General features: G+C 38.7%; 1 protein-coding gene across 3 annotated transcripts in view; it reads right to left on the reverse strand.

The window, feature by feature from the left end:
• Window positions 1–14,935, reverse strand: part of LOC112987026 (microtubule-associated serine/threonine-protein kinase 4) — a 290,231-nt gene that overhangs the window by 158,861 nt on the left and 116,435 nt on the right. For all 3 annotated transcript variants that reach the window (XM_026106671.2, XM_026106668.2, XM_064502327.1), the window contains one exon: window positions 127–158. In XM_026106671.2, coding sequence (XP_025962456.2) covers window positions 127–158 — 32 coding nt within the window. The remainder of the gene's footprint in view (window positions 1–126; window positions 159–14,935) is intronic.

The raw sequence follows: 14,935 nt of genomic DNA on the forward strand, positions 1-14,935 counted from the left end.
AAGGCAAATCAAGTGCCACATTTAACCTTCTTTGTATCTCCCCTGTAAAGAAGAATAGCCTACTCACAAGCTCTCATAACCACACACTGTATTGTAAACACAGCAGAAGAAACTTCAGATACTTACAAACTTCCTCTTCTTGGAAGGCTCAATTCCTTCTGCAAAAGAAAAAAAGTAAGTTACATTACATTAGCAATAAAACTTACTTTAATTGGAAGCAGCCTTTTTTTAAACAAGTACTGCAATCCTCCAGTCCCATTAGTAGCAGACAGACAAAAATAGGTGTATTTAGAATGTAATAAAAGATTATATAGATTTGATATATACCATCTTTCACTTGTTGCCTTCTATTCTAATTTGGAATACTAGCATTAGCAATATTTCAAGCTATAGAAGAATATTATAGGAAAACCTTAGTCAGAAACATGATGCACTGGTAGATGTAGTAAAACTAGCAAGAGTCAGTGATAAAAGAAATCCTAACAACAGGATGAAGCCCTAAACAGGTCACCATCATCACCAAGGATTCTTCACTACTGCAGGGACTTCATCTTTTTTGGATAAAAGGACAACAGTTACATCAATTATAATGCGTTATAATAATTCATTACAATCATCTGCAGAGTATCAGTGTAACAACAGAACTGTGTTATACAAACGTTTCCAACATTTTGATGAGGAGAACAGTTAAACTACTGTTTATGGGAATGATTAGATAATCCGTTAGCCAAATGAGAAGTGGGGATAAGTGCTTTACTAGCATTTCAATGTAGGAGAAAACCACAGGATCCATGAAGCTCTGCCCATCAAAAATAAGCATGAGATATGCACCTGTGAATAGATTTTTCTGTTATAGAATGAATTACAGAATCACAGAATAGCTGAGGTTGGAAGGGACCACTGGAGATCATCTAGTCCAACCCCCCGCTCAAACAGGGTCAATTAGAGCAGGTTTCTCAAGAAAGCGTTTGGGTTTTGAATATTTGCAAGGACAGAGACTCCACAAACTCTCTGGACAACCTTGTCCAGTGTTCAGCCACTCATGTTTTAATACAATTTCTTGTCTTTCAACTTGTGCTTATTGCCATCATTTCCATTTTTTACTTTCACATGTTTCTTATGTCCTCTTATGCTTTCAGTTCCCTTACTTCACCTCTCATACAAACTTGTTTTCTAAATGCTGCATTTGTTAAGTCTTCCTCTTAACTGCATTCAGCATGAAGCACACCAGGCCTTTAAACAAAGGAACAACTTTGTCTGACCTAAAGGACATGAAGGCAGATATTTTTAAAGTCAAAGAGCATCACAGAAAACAAGGTTGCATAAGAGAATGGTTCAAGTTTGCAGATCAATGTCTATAGTCACTCATTTGCATTATTTTTATGCTTACCTTCAATATTTCCATGAAAGACTGTTTTAAAGCATGTAAAAGTTAACCCATTTCCATTCTAAAAGCTATCAAAGGGAATGAAGCCAATTTTTTCTTTAAAAAGTAAACATATAAATATAGACATACATGCATATCTGCTCACGCATGTTAATTTCACATAGCATATAAAAATGAAGTTATAGCCATTGACCAGACAATGCACATGAAAATACAATTGAATAGATAAAAATAGTTCAGTCAGTCACCTTAGAAAAGACCGTAAGGGAATGAATAATTATGTATTCTTTGGAAACTTTTAAATGGTGTGCAGTAAATAAGGCAGGGGCTGCTAACTGAATGATAAGGATTAAAATACCAAGTAGCCGCTCAATTCCTGAGCGCCACCCATCCTGTTCACTGAATGAGGCAGGAAAAAATAGTGTGAAACAATGTAATTAGAGATCATAACGCATAGGCATAAGAGAGCAGCATTAGAGGCCTTGGTAACAAATTCTGGCACTTCCTAGGAAGTTCCAGCAACTGTTCAGAATTTGCAATTTAAAACAACATCTTTTAGCATAACATGTGCTTACATACAAAAGAACTGTTACACCTGCATACAATATTGCATTATGAAGCTGTGTAATTCTACTAAGTTGGAAATGTCACATTCATTAAGAACAAAATGTAACTGCAATTTAGAACCCATGTACTTCCCTTTGTATCATTTTTCTTTAGGTATTTATAATGCCATTGTGTTTCATTTCTAGCCTAAAACTTTACTTGTAATTCTAGGCACAGTCACACTGTAATGGACAATAATTGTGGAAAAACTGCCAGAATGTATGAACACGAATCGTACTTGGTTTTGCATCTAATTTAACAGAACTCCAAATTAACACATACTCTAAATTTGTTTCTTATGATTTAGATCTTCTTTAGCAAAATCCAAGGGCTTGGTGGTTTAGTTTATCATTATAACTGCACAGCAGATGACAGATACTGCCTTTTGTGGCCACTTAGTCGCATGAGTCTCTTGGCCCACTCTCATGGATGCCACCCCTGAAGCACTGCTTTTGGTTCTCGGCAAGTTTCCTTAAGAAAGGATTCACTCTAACTACTTGCAAGTAAAGATGCAAGGACTGACAAAGTACCAAGTTAAAAAAAACAAACAAAACCTCGAGCGTGCAATTTACACAGGCAGACAAACAAACCCTGCAAATAACGTTTTTATGAACCTGGATTTTAAAATGCCATTGACAGCACACATTTAAACAAACAGAGAAATGAAATGAATATGCGTCCTTTCTGGATGATAACTACCTCCTCATTTTTCCAATATACCACAGGACTGTCATTAAAATGCCAGGTCCCTTCTTCCATGCTTCCCCAGCTTGAGCATCTCCAACACAAAATAATTCCTAGTAAACTGCAATCTGTTTTTCTGTTTCACATCAGGCTTAGTTTTTACAGCTCTTTAGTGATTTTTCATGTCACTTAGGCCTCGCCTGCCCCAAAGATTTCTGGGCAACCTAAAAAAATTTATCACATTATCAGCTGTGTCAATGTAAGCTTTTTTACTCCAGACAAGACTCGCCAGTACTATACCTACTTTACATACAGTGGTACAGCAGAGCTCCGCAGCAGAGTCTATACAGAGTAGGTAGCAGTGGCGGAAACACACTCCACATGGGGCTAGGTTATAGCTTAGGTGGGAAAAAAAAAATCAATTATTTAGGAGGTGCATAAAAACAGCTATATCATTCACAAGTTAAAAGGCCCAATTTTTACTCAATTGCTCTCAGCTGTTTCACTCACAGCTGCAGAAAAGAGAAAAGCACTGAACAATACCATACTGCAAATCACTCCGTTCTTCAGGCTTGCAATCCTTAGGGTTCAGCTCTCAGCTACCTTGCGAGTGACCTATAACTACCTTAGCATTCTTAGGCAGTACATCGTTTCTTTTCTGAAAGGCTCAATACACCAGACACCAAAATGCCAGGTGTCCTAGTTCTGCTGTACAGCATCCACACAAGCCTGTGGACAGCTGACAGTAGAACTTGGTGGTATCAAGATCTTCAGGTCAAGTACTTATCAGGAAAGACCCTGGAACACAAAAAAACCAAAACAACACACAAAAAAACCAAAACAACACACACATAAAAACATAATCCTTCACAAGCACTCTGTATGGTTCTCAGGGACCAGCTCTGCCCCAGACGACAACTCTACGCTCTTTTGCTCTTGCCCTGTGTGGAATCCTCCCTCTGGCCGGTTTGGCTGGTTTTAGGCTCGGCTGTTTGATTCCACAGCAATCACACAAAGCAAACTTAAGAACCAGAGACTCTTGCCCTTGAGGCCCTTTGCTTTTCAAAACTGTGGTGTGAAAACAAAATAAGCTTTGTCTCAGGTTAAGAGATCTGTGCAAGTCTGTGCCAGATTGCTACAATGATGCAGCAAGACACCTGATTTAACAACAGCAATCACTGATCAGTTCACATGTTATGCTCTGTGCTTTTTACCATCAATAATATGCTTTTACAACCACAGATGCTTTTTGATTATTTCAGCTATTATTATTACCACTACAAATCCAGAATTTGATTCTGTCTCTGGTCCTACACATCTGTTTGACATTTCAATGCGGACAAGTTTAATAAACATGGCAAGGTGTAGATACCCAGTCTTACAAAAAACACTAACTGAATAAAACATTAATTCTGTTATTTAAACTCTGCTTCCAGTTAGGGAAGTAAAGACTTTGACCTACAACAAAGTTTAAATAAAAAGGTTTACATAACAGTAGTGACTTATAAAACACCAACTTCATTTAGTTTCTTTTATGTATGACTAGTAAGTTACAGAAAATTCAAAATATTCGATTTCCTCCCCTATACAGGGGGGAAGAAAAGATGCAATTAACTTATTGCTTGTTGCTGGGTTCAGTTTTCAAGAATCAATAAAAAGCTGGTACATTCATAAGTTGCTAAAGATGTAGCCAATGTTGTCAATTGAGGTAGCTTTCAAAACCATAGCAGCAGTTTGCTCCTTCTTCTAACAACAGTTGCAAGATTCTCAAATATTTGGACATCTTAGAGAGTTTTCAGTTCTCAGTGAAATACCCTGAAAAACAAACTTTTAAGAAAATTTCAGTAATGCATTCTTCAGCAGGTGAAAGCTTATATGTACTAAGATTAATACTGGGGTTTTTTTTCCACTGTTGCTCTACCCATTCTTCATAGGCCATGAACATTTGAAGGCTTTCTGATAATATGTGTTAGGCCTTAACACACTGCACTAGTAACAGTGTGGGGGCAGAAGGAAATCAGCCATGGCACACAATTTGCCTTCTTACCATATCCACTGACAGCAAGAGTTAGTACTCTGAGGGATGAATATGGAGGCTTTTCTTCTTAAGTGTTACTATGTTTTTGCAGAAGCAAAGTTAGGAGATGACAGCAGATCTTGCATTCCAATCTGGGAATGGGGGGGGGGGGCGGGGGGGAATCAGGGAGAGTAATTTAACACAGGATTGCTTTGATCTATCTAGGAAAACTGTTCCACTGTGCAGGAGCTTTTTATGAGCTAATCGTGACCTCTTTGTAAGATTAATATATCAAGCCATTACACTAATCTATTCAAAATATTTTGTAAGTGAGACAAAGGGTGGTTTTGCTTTTTATTTGATTGCTTACAGGTTTACCACCATTGTGTTCTTCAAATTCGCAGAAGACATTATCAAGGGGTTCAGTATGGAAATAAATGAGTCACATCAGATGCTCAGAGCATTAGTGTCCCACACTACCATTAAAGGTCTCTCCCCTGCTGTAATTTTGGCTCCATCGAAGCTATCCTTTGCTCTTACAGTAACTTATAATGTTTCCTGGTTCCAAGAATGGTAAGTTTCTTTGTCTCAGAAATGGTTTTCCATTAACACTAGTTGAATTTTAAGCATGACCGTTGACTTTATATTACAGTTCAAGGCAGAATTAACCAATTTTCAAAAAGGAGGTGAAAGATGTTCAGCTCTCTTTGTAAATCAAGACTTCCTCACTCAGATCTGGCATCTTACGGAACAATGATAACTGTAAATTTGTTCTCAATTCAAGATGGCCCAAGCTAGCTCATCTGCTAAACTGTCTTTCTCAAAAACTTTAGTCTGATCTGGCTGGTCTAAGATGTAATTCTGTAATTATTTTTCTTAAGAAAACTAATCTGTACCAATGCCTTCATCACTGGTAACACAAGTCCCAGTTAAGATCACCATCATTCCCTTTTTGCACTAGCTGCCAAGGAGCAAAGCATTATTCATACTTCATGGTAAAGCCTGGCTTTCCTATTCTTTCTAGTCATACAGATGCAGCCACCAGTTTCCCAAGGTTTTTTTGCTTAGTGTGTACCCACATCAAGTAAATCAAAAGCCATCTCTTCACAAGCATTTTCATGAATTAAAATTGCCACTTCTGCATTTGCAAGCTTTGGAAGGTAGTTAATACTATTCAGGAAGCAAAACTCCACGCACAGCTCTTCATCATCGCCTACAGATGGTTCCAACAATTTTCTGTACAGTCCTTGGCAAAAGATGCAAGGCTGCTTTTTAATATTTTAAATATGCACTTCAGTGTACAAAGATATTATTGGACATATTAACTCTCCCCCCGCCAAACACTAAAAAACCCACACAAATAACAAACTCAAGTAACAAATCAGCAACACCTACTGCAGATTTTAACAGGAGATATATTATGAAATTAAAGAGCCACTTACACTCAGATTTAACCAGAAAAGGTCACATTTTCTGTACGTCGATATTCTGCATTTCACACAATTCATTTTTGTCTCCTCAATTAACTTGCATGCTTTTGTTACAGGCACTGCTGACTGCCTCTTTCAAAATAGAAACATATCTATGGACCCACTCTAGAAGTAGTGAAATGTGATGTAAAAGGAATACCCAAAAGCCTACTTAAAGCTAGACATTACCAATTTAGATGCAAATTAACTGGATTGACAAGACTGTCTAACAGCGTAAGTAAAACATACAAAAAAAGAAATCAGTCTCTCTATCCTGTGCAATATGGAACCAATTTAAACAATCTATATGTATTTTCCTACAGATGAACTAGATACTATGGCAACATTAAGATTTATAATAGACTAGAATGAATGAGTAAACAGCACTTAGATGAGTTTCACTTTGCCACCCATTCTTCTACACACTCTCTTAGCCCTAGAATACACTGATCCCCCTGGAACAACATGAAATATTTCAGAATGATCCTAGGGGTATTGTCTGAAGATCTTCCAGTGACAGGGTCTGCAATAAGATCTAGCAACCAAAAGAATTCACTCATTAAGAATGATATTATTTAAGATATACCATTCAAATAATGCTGTAATCATTAAAATTTTGAACTAAATTAATAGAAATTAAAGAGAATAACAGCTCCTACACCAGAATGTATAGGCTTTAACTAGTGTTTTTAAGTAGAGAAAGTATCGAAATGGTCCAGACACAGTAGCAAGAACCTAGATTAATGCCTAAGAGTCAGATATTCTCTGAAAAGGCAGTATACGGCACAAGCCAGTCAGTAGAAGATGTTTTGAGTACAATCTCTTTATTTTCCTTGGAAAGAGAAACAGACTTGGCCAGAAAGCAAAACAAAACAGGAGGACTACGAACACTCATACTCCATATTCCTTCTCAGCAGTGTTTAGCAGGTTCACAAGTGCGCACCAAAACATATCCTTCATGGGAATAAAGTTTATCACATAGAATATAAATGAGGAGGAGAAAAGCCAAGTTTTTAAAAAAGCAGTCTTACTGGTATGTCTAATTTACACCACCTAAATTCATAAATATTCAATGGTTCAGGGACATAAAAATGCAATTTAAAAAAAAAAAAAAAAAAAAAAAAAAAAAAAAAAAAAAACCACTGCTTTGCATCAGTAACCCGTTGAGAAATGAGAGAAATGAGAAACGGTAATGCAGTTAAGAATTATGCAGACCATCCTTACTAGCATTATACAGTGGGACTACATCTCAAGTTCTCAGCTGAAAGCAGCAGTCACAAAACACACGAACTCTGCTTCCTAACACCACTAATGCAATGTGGCTTACTCAGAGAGTAGTTACTGCTATTAATAAAAGGTGAAAGCCTCCTTAAATGAGAAGCTCAAACCCTTTTGAAAGGGAGTAATTTGATACTTGCCAACATTAATGCAGTAAATCTTAGTATGCGTTCATTTTATAGCGGTTTGATCTTTAATTCTTTCAAGTACTTCACAGTAAAATGAAGTAGAAAAATATTACTTTACGTTTTATTTGTTGCCTACCATGTTGCATTCTGTACTTTCTTAGTCTGACTAAATCAATAAATAACTATGTTTCTTTAAACAAAAAGGGAGAAAGTTCTGATTGAATTTTCCACTTCAAAGTACACAAAATCATTTCATCTAACCTAGCGTTAGAAAATCCACGCTCCATTTTGACCTGCTGTTGCACAATCTATTTTACCCATTGGCAAAGCACCACATCACCACAGGACTAGCAGAGAAAACAAACTGACTGCAAAGTGCTTGAAACACCAGTACAATATAGAGTCCATCTACCAAGCTTACACAAATATTCCCATCTCTGTACTTTAAGAGTGCTACCATATATTAAGGGGGAAGCAGGAGGAGAAATCACACAAGACATTAAACACCAGCTGCTGGTGCAACTGTTCAGCTGAACAAATATAAACACCACCACTATTCAGTACATTTTAGATTTGAAAAATCCTGAATCCATTTTGAGCAAAGCCAAGGACCTCCCCAGGTTCCTTCACCAGAGAGCAGAGCAGTGACTTTCATACAGGCATACCTTCACAGACATTTGACTACCTTTAAAAGGAAGGAAAAAAAAAAGCAACGCAAAGCAGCATGCAGCAGCTGGTTTCAGCACTAGTACGATACTACCTGACAACACAGTTACTGGAGAGCATTATGCCTACAGGAACCTAATTGCCTTACTTTTCCCAGCTTCAGATCATGGTAGCTGACAAAGTTTTGTATTATAAAATGAATATATTCAGCAGCTGCTCCTAAACTGCTATCCAAGTCAGTAAGAAGAAGATAAAATGATTAAACCGGTCTTCAGCATGGAAGAAACTTGCTTGCATTTAGGCTTTGACTGCAAGTTTTCATCAGGCCTTTTGCACTGGATGGAAAGAGCTAAGATAAAAGTCCACAAACATGTTTATTTTTTCCCAGGACTGACTACTAGCAAAATGCCAGCCCTGCTCGGTCTTGACACATTCACAAACATCAGCTTGCACAGACCATGCATGCTGACAGGGAAGAGTACACTGGAATCAAATTTTAAGCTGTACTGACCTGAGTCACAAGTCTTGTCCGGTGTGGCCTCACCTCTAAGAGCCACAGAGCTGAGGCCTGCAGCTACTCTTAACACGCAATGGTAGCATGACATTCCTGGGCAGGCCAGGAACAACATAATCCACTCTTCCCCCAGATCTACCTGGAGCAGCAGTAGCAAAACTCCCCCTTTTTGGCCTTCAACACACATCTCTCTTTTGTAGAAAAAGGCTAGTTTGTATCTGCTCTGCTAATGATTCCACATCTCCTGTCCCTCATGCAATTAAGAGTCTCAAAAACAGAAATTTTGCTTGATGCTGACATTTTAATCAGTATTTATAAATTCAAATTTGATCAGTTCGTCTGACCCCCAGCTTACTGGTAATATACTCCAGCTATGTGGAAGAAAGATTCAAATTCCAGGGCAAGGTCAAACTGGAAAATTAAGACTGGCTGGAGAGCAGCTAGATAAATATTAACCCTATTTGTGAGACTAATCCAGGCAAAACGAATACTTAATTTTTTCAGACAAATCCCACTTCAGAACTGTAGTTGGATGGTTCCCCCAAACAAGCTGAAATTCAGTCGTCTCCTACAGGTCTTTAAACACCCTGAAAAATCTGAAGAGCCACACTAGTTTCTGTCACTCCCAAATGAGAGCCCAGTCAAGTTTCTGCAGCCACCTTCTCACAGTCTTTCACGCTACTAAAAACTCAGCCATTGCGGAGTTCATAGGCTTTCTCATCACACACCTCTTTCCCACCCCTTCTCTCCTGTTTATTTGCTGTTCTTGCTGCTGCACTGCTAAGAAAGGCTATTGACACTGCTCTTCCTATAGGGTGGGCAGGAGATGACAACCTCCCTACCAGCTGTTCCAGGAACCTCCAATTATTAGTCAATGCTTCAAAACAAGAAAAATCAATTTCCAAAGACAATATGGCAAAAATCGTTTTTACTGATACTACACTGCTCTCTCTGCTGCTTTTACCCAAGTCTCTCTCATTAGTTGTAATTTCAATTTTGAGCATCCACAGCAGGGAAGGTAAGATGGAGAAGGGTGATTTTTCTTCTGGGATTTGAATGCGCTTTACAAGTATTCCTTCCTTATCAGAAAGGGATCAAAACACAAACATTAGTCGTCTTCCATTTTTGTTTTCATCCAAAAGGTCTCAAAACATGTGCCACGTCTACAGCAGATCACCTTCAGGCACAACCCCAGCTTCACTGAAAAGAGGGAGGGGGGAAAAAAAAAAGAAATACATTGACACAATGATGCAAATTATCAGATCGCTGTTGGAACACTGCATAAGAATTTGTGAACTCTTGCACAAAGTAAGTCACTGTTTCAGTCTGGGTGAGGTTTTCAACTAAAATAACAGCAGACAGACACAATTCTTCTTACCTCTAGAAAGCAAAAACATAACAGGGATAAATCCTTTTCTACAATCTATATCATTACTTGATCTCTCTGTATCTGCTAGCAATAAAGTCAGGTATACTTTATAGTTTTTGTTTGGACTACTAACATTCCAGGCAAATTGAGATTAGGATCCAGGTAATCTTTTGGTTTATTGCCATTTTATAGCCAATTTCATCCCCTTCCTTGTCCAATATGGCAAACAGATTGTTCCAAGTCAAACTACAATAAACCACATCAGCAACTGTATTAAGTTTGTGCAAGCATTACATTTTTTAACTTCTCTTTTACCTTTGACTGATAATCCTATTTATATTGCTATAAGGTCTAACAGGATAAAGGAAGGTTATTTGAATTTACACTTCAATCTAGTATGTGGGGCTGCAAGTTTATCTGTCCTGAAATATCAAATAATTAACAGAAAGGACTTTCTAAAGGCACAAAAATTTCCTGTGCGACTGGTAGAACCGTCCATCTCAAAGACCCTCAAAACAAACAAACAAAAAACAAAACAAACAAGCAAAAGCTTTAACAGCAGGCCAAACAGGCACAAATACCTTCAGACAGGTCAAAGCCTTCAGCTGTGCATCTATTTATTAACAGGAAAGAAAACCTAAAGAGTTCCTATACTGATTTACAAGTCAACCTGGTAGCTTAACTCCAGCAGCTTTCACCATTCCTGCAGTCAGGTCAGCAAGACCAAGATATCTGAGTAAAGAAAAGCACTGGTGTATTTTAGATAGTTACTTTCATTAGCAAATATAAATACATGCAGAATAAAATGATCCTTCCAGGCAGAAAACAGCTGTCTTGAGGACGATCCAAATCTTACCTCAGTGTGCTTGAGGGAACTCCCAACACTGTCTTTTTCTTTTTTTTCCAGTTAGTGGTAACCATTTCAAATTCTAACCACAATTCAGTCTCACTCCCCCCCTTTCTCTGCGTGCATACTATGCAGACAAGCCATACTTCCAAGAAAACATATACCCACTAATTTAACCTTAAGACTTTAACTTTACACTTCTTCAATAATCTTTTACATACATAGTGGCATTTATTTTAGGCAAATGATTTCTAATACTATTTCTACCACTATCTATCTCTATTTTTAATCAACTGGGAGGTATGCAAGCACCACTGGGATGGAGGCCACACATTCTAAGTAACAGCTGCAGGTTTCTAATTATAACTTGGTATTACCTTCCATAAAATCAAAGTTTTAGTAGGAGAAAAGGGAGTTCTGTACATTTATTTTGTTCCTGTTTTGGAGAAGAAGGTGGCTTACTTGTTCAGGAGACCAATTTCATAAGAAAGTCAACCTTAACCTGTCAAAGAGGATCCACAATATCTGACAGCAAACCATCTTTTGCTTCTATTTATACATCTGCCAACTTTCCTAACCTCAGGTAAACATAACCCTCTACCAGTCAACTGGCCATCAAATCAAACTACCATCAGCTGTTACTAGAGAGGAGCATTAAAGAACAGTACTACTTTCTTTGCACTCCCCTGCACACCAGATGAATTATTTTCTAAATGAGTGGATCGCATGATGAACAAGTTATTGTAATACCCTATTCTCAGACTAGCCTCTTCAATTTGTGTCCAATTTGCTGCAAAAAGCAGTAAAATTCTACAAACACATGCGGGTTTACAACTTAACATAAGACACATCTTAGCAAGGTACACAAAATCATGTGACCTAGCTAGCCATTTATTATTGAAAGCTCTAAGTGTAAATGGCACAGTTATTTTTACCGAAGCTTCCCACCTATTTAAGACCTTCAGTCTAGGCTTAGCCACAGAAGACAGTTGTTAACAGCAAACTATTCTTTACAGTTTCGAAAGTCAGCAGTCACTGAGATAGGCAGAGAAGAAAACAGAGTCCTGGAGAATTTTTATTAGCTTAGAAAGTGGAATATGAGCAATAGTGACTACTGTAAGTTCAGGACTGACTTCATAAGCAAGAAAGTTGGGTTTTGGGGTTTTTTTGTAACTGTCTTCATAGATGCTACAGAAAATGTTCAGTATTGGTTTAGGAAAGATTACTGTGCTCCGTAACTAATTGATAAACTACTCATATCAGAATGAGTAAAAAAAACAAACTCAATTGCTGCTGGAATGCCCTCTCTCCAGTCAGCTTGAAGGTTTTCATCTGATTCATTCTACTATCAGTGTTTTTTCCAGACTAATAAAATTCAAGGCAATCTTCATAACTGTTACCGACAAGTGTTCCCAATTTATACTGACAGCTCATCCAGAATAAAGCTTTATACTTATTATGTACTGAAACACCACAAGAGTTTGAAAACAGACTGAATGCTTTCCCTTATACTGTCTTCTCAACCTCTGTGTCCCCAGATCAAATTTATTTTATTTCACAGTTGCCGTTCCCAGCTGTATGAATGAGTGTTTTATTTTATCTTTCCAATTATTATTCCTGCAACACTTTCTTTACCATTGTCTACCTGTGTTCACTTTTGTTATCCACAAAGTTGTTCCAGGAAACAAATTACCCAGCAACCCTTTAAACCAAACTTCTATTTCAGGGAACCAGCCAATTATAAAATACATCCAGCAAAATGTATGCAGACACTACACCTACAGTGTATTTTATGCACATCTGAGAACAAACCCTGTGCTTGAGGTCAAAGTGGACTAGCTAGGCTCTACAATGTTAGAAGTTTCAGCATCTTCTATATTGCCTATGCTGCACATCAACTAGAAGGTGCTATGGTGAAAAGGCTACTTCAGAGCTTTGTGTCATCACAGAAAAGGCAGAGGCTAATATGCAGCAAGGATACACTGCATATTTTATTCTATGATCACAGAATAACTCAGGCTGGAAGGGACCTCTGCAGGTCATCTGGTCAAATTCCTTGCTGAAAGCGGACCCAACTTCAGAGCTAAATCAGGCTGCTCAGGGCCTTGCGCAGACAAGTTTTGGATACCTCCAAGGATGGCGTTTCCACAGCCCCTCTGTGCAACCTGTTCTAGTGCTTAAACACCCTCACCGAGAAAAATTTCTTCCATCTACCTACTTAGACTTTTCCTTCCAGCAACCTCTGAGCATTTCATCTATTTGCAGTGCACCTCCAACAGTGACTCAAGTCCATCCATGAGGATAGTGGAAGACAACAGCTAAATCCCATCTTTGCCTTCTCTTCTCAATGCTAAACAAACCTAGCTCCCTCAGTCTTCCCCCACATATCATGCACTTCAGTCTTTCTTGTATGGCAACCCAAACCTGGATGCAGTATTTCATGTCTCTTAAGTGCCAAATAGAGGGGAATAATCATCTCCCTCAACCTGCTGGCTGTGCACTTTGTGATTTTATTTATCTTCAGCACACTCTGTGCTTACACCAGCAAATATATAAAGGTCGTGTTCATGCCCTCAGCAGCTGCTTAGCGCTAGTTATGTAAGCATACTAAATGTTCCTGCCACTGCCTGTTGCTGCTCATTCTGCTGTCAAATGGCCACTCTCGTTCCAAAACATGAGATCAGGCAAATCAATAGTGAATGGATGAAGCAAGTACTACTTCCAAATCCAAAGAAAATGCGAAGTAGTCTCTCTCAAGAGATTTTTATCACTTCCTCTTCAGATGTAGATATCGGTCTCAAATACTCTCCAGCTTGACCCAAACTTTCGGACAAAGGAAAGACTGCAGACATGAAGATTCATAGATGGGACTACCGTAGGAACCTAGAACCACCAGCTCTAGGTCCCAAAATTTGAGATCCAGAGAGACAAATCTATAAAGAAGATCCCCATCATCGCTTTCTGAAGCCCAGCTTTTCCTGGTTTGCAGCTTTTCCCTGGCTTCTGTGATACCAAAGCAACGGACAATCATCAGGGTTGGACACAATAGACCTGTTGGTAGATGAGATGACAATGCAACAGTGTAGGTCACATACGCACATGATCCATGCCTGCAACATTACCAAGGTTGTCAGGATACTTGCACAAGGATTCCCCAGCTCCAGAGGAAGGCCTGGGGAAGGAAACAGATAGGATATACAGAGCAAGGACTTCAATTACATTAACTAGAGGGTTATCGTCATTCTATCATTTTACAGAGAGTTGTTGACAATCATAATGAACACAGACACTGCAGCTGGCCACACCAGCCAAGTCCACAACACAGTATCTTTATAACCCTACTATCTTTCACTAGGACATGCCAAGACCCTCTTTCCCTCAGGGGATAATAGTCTCCACATCAGCAGCCAACACAGCATGTCCCTCACTACTTTAGGTCACTCAAAGCACTGACCCACAAATGCACTTCATCAGGGTCCAGGATGATCTACAGAATGCGGGCTTAGATCTAAGTCAATCATCTGTAGTCAGCTGACCAGAGGTAGAGGATTTTCTGGGCAAGTTATACCTGAACATCCTTTTGCATATCTTGCAAACTGCTAAGCCATATGTTGGCTCTGCAAGAGCTTGCCAGCCACTACACAGAGAAGATAAAATGAGGCTAGGATCCCCAGGTCACCTATGATCAGCCTTACACCGCCACCATCAGTAATCCTGGCTCCTGGGAAGGGGAAAACAAGTATCATACACTATCTGTACACATGTAGCTCAGAGTTCATGCTAACACAAGCCTGAAGAGAACAGTAAGACTTCTGCTTTTTTCAGTGCCCTCAACTATTCTACTCAGTTCCTACAACAAAAGCACCCTTGTCATAAATTAGGTTATTAGCAGCTATTCCTCACTGTACTGCTGCTTCTTCCTTAAGATGAGAGATGCTGTTCTGCTTCCAAGACTCCCAAATAAAGTCCT

This window comes from Dromaius novaehollandiae, chromosome Z, assembly GCF_036370855.1.
Source record: "Dromaius novaehollandiae isolate bDroNov1 chromosome Z, bDroNov1.hap1, whole genome shotgun sequence".
In the NCBI taxonomy this organism is placed as follows: Eukaryota; Metazoa; Chordata; class Aves; order Casuariiformes; family Dromaiidae; genus Dromaius; species Dromaius novaehollandiae.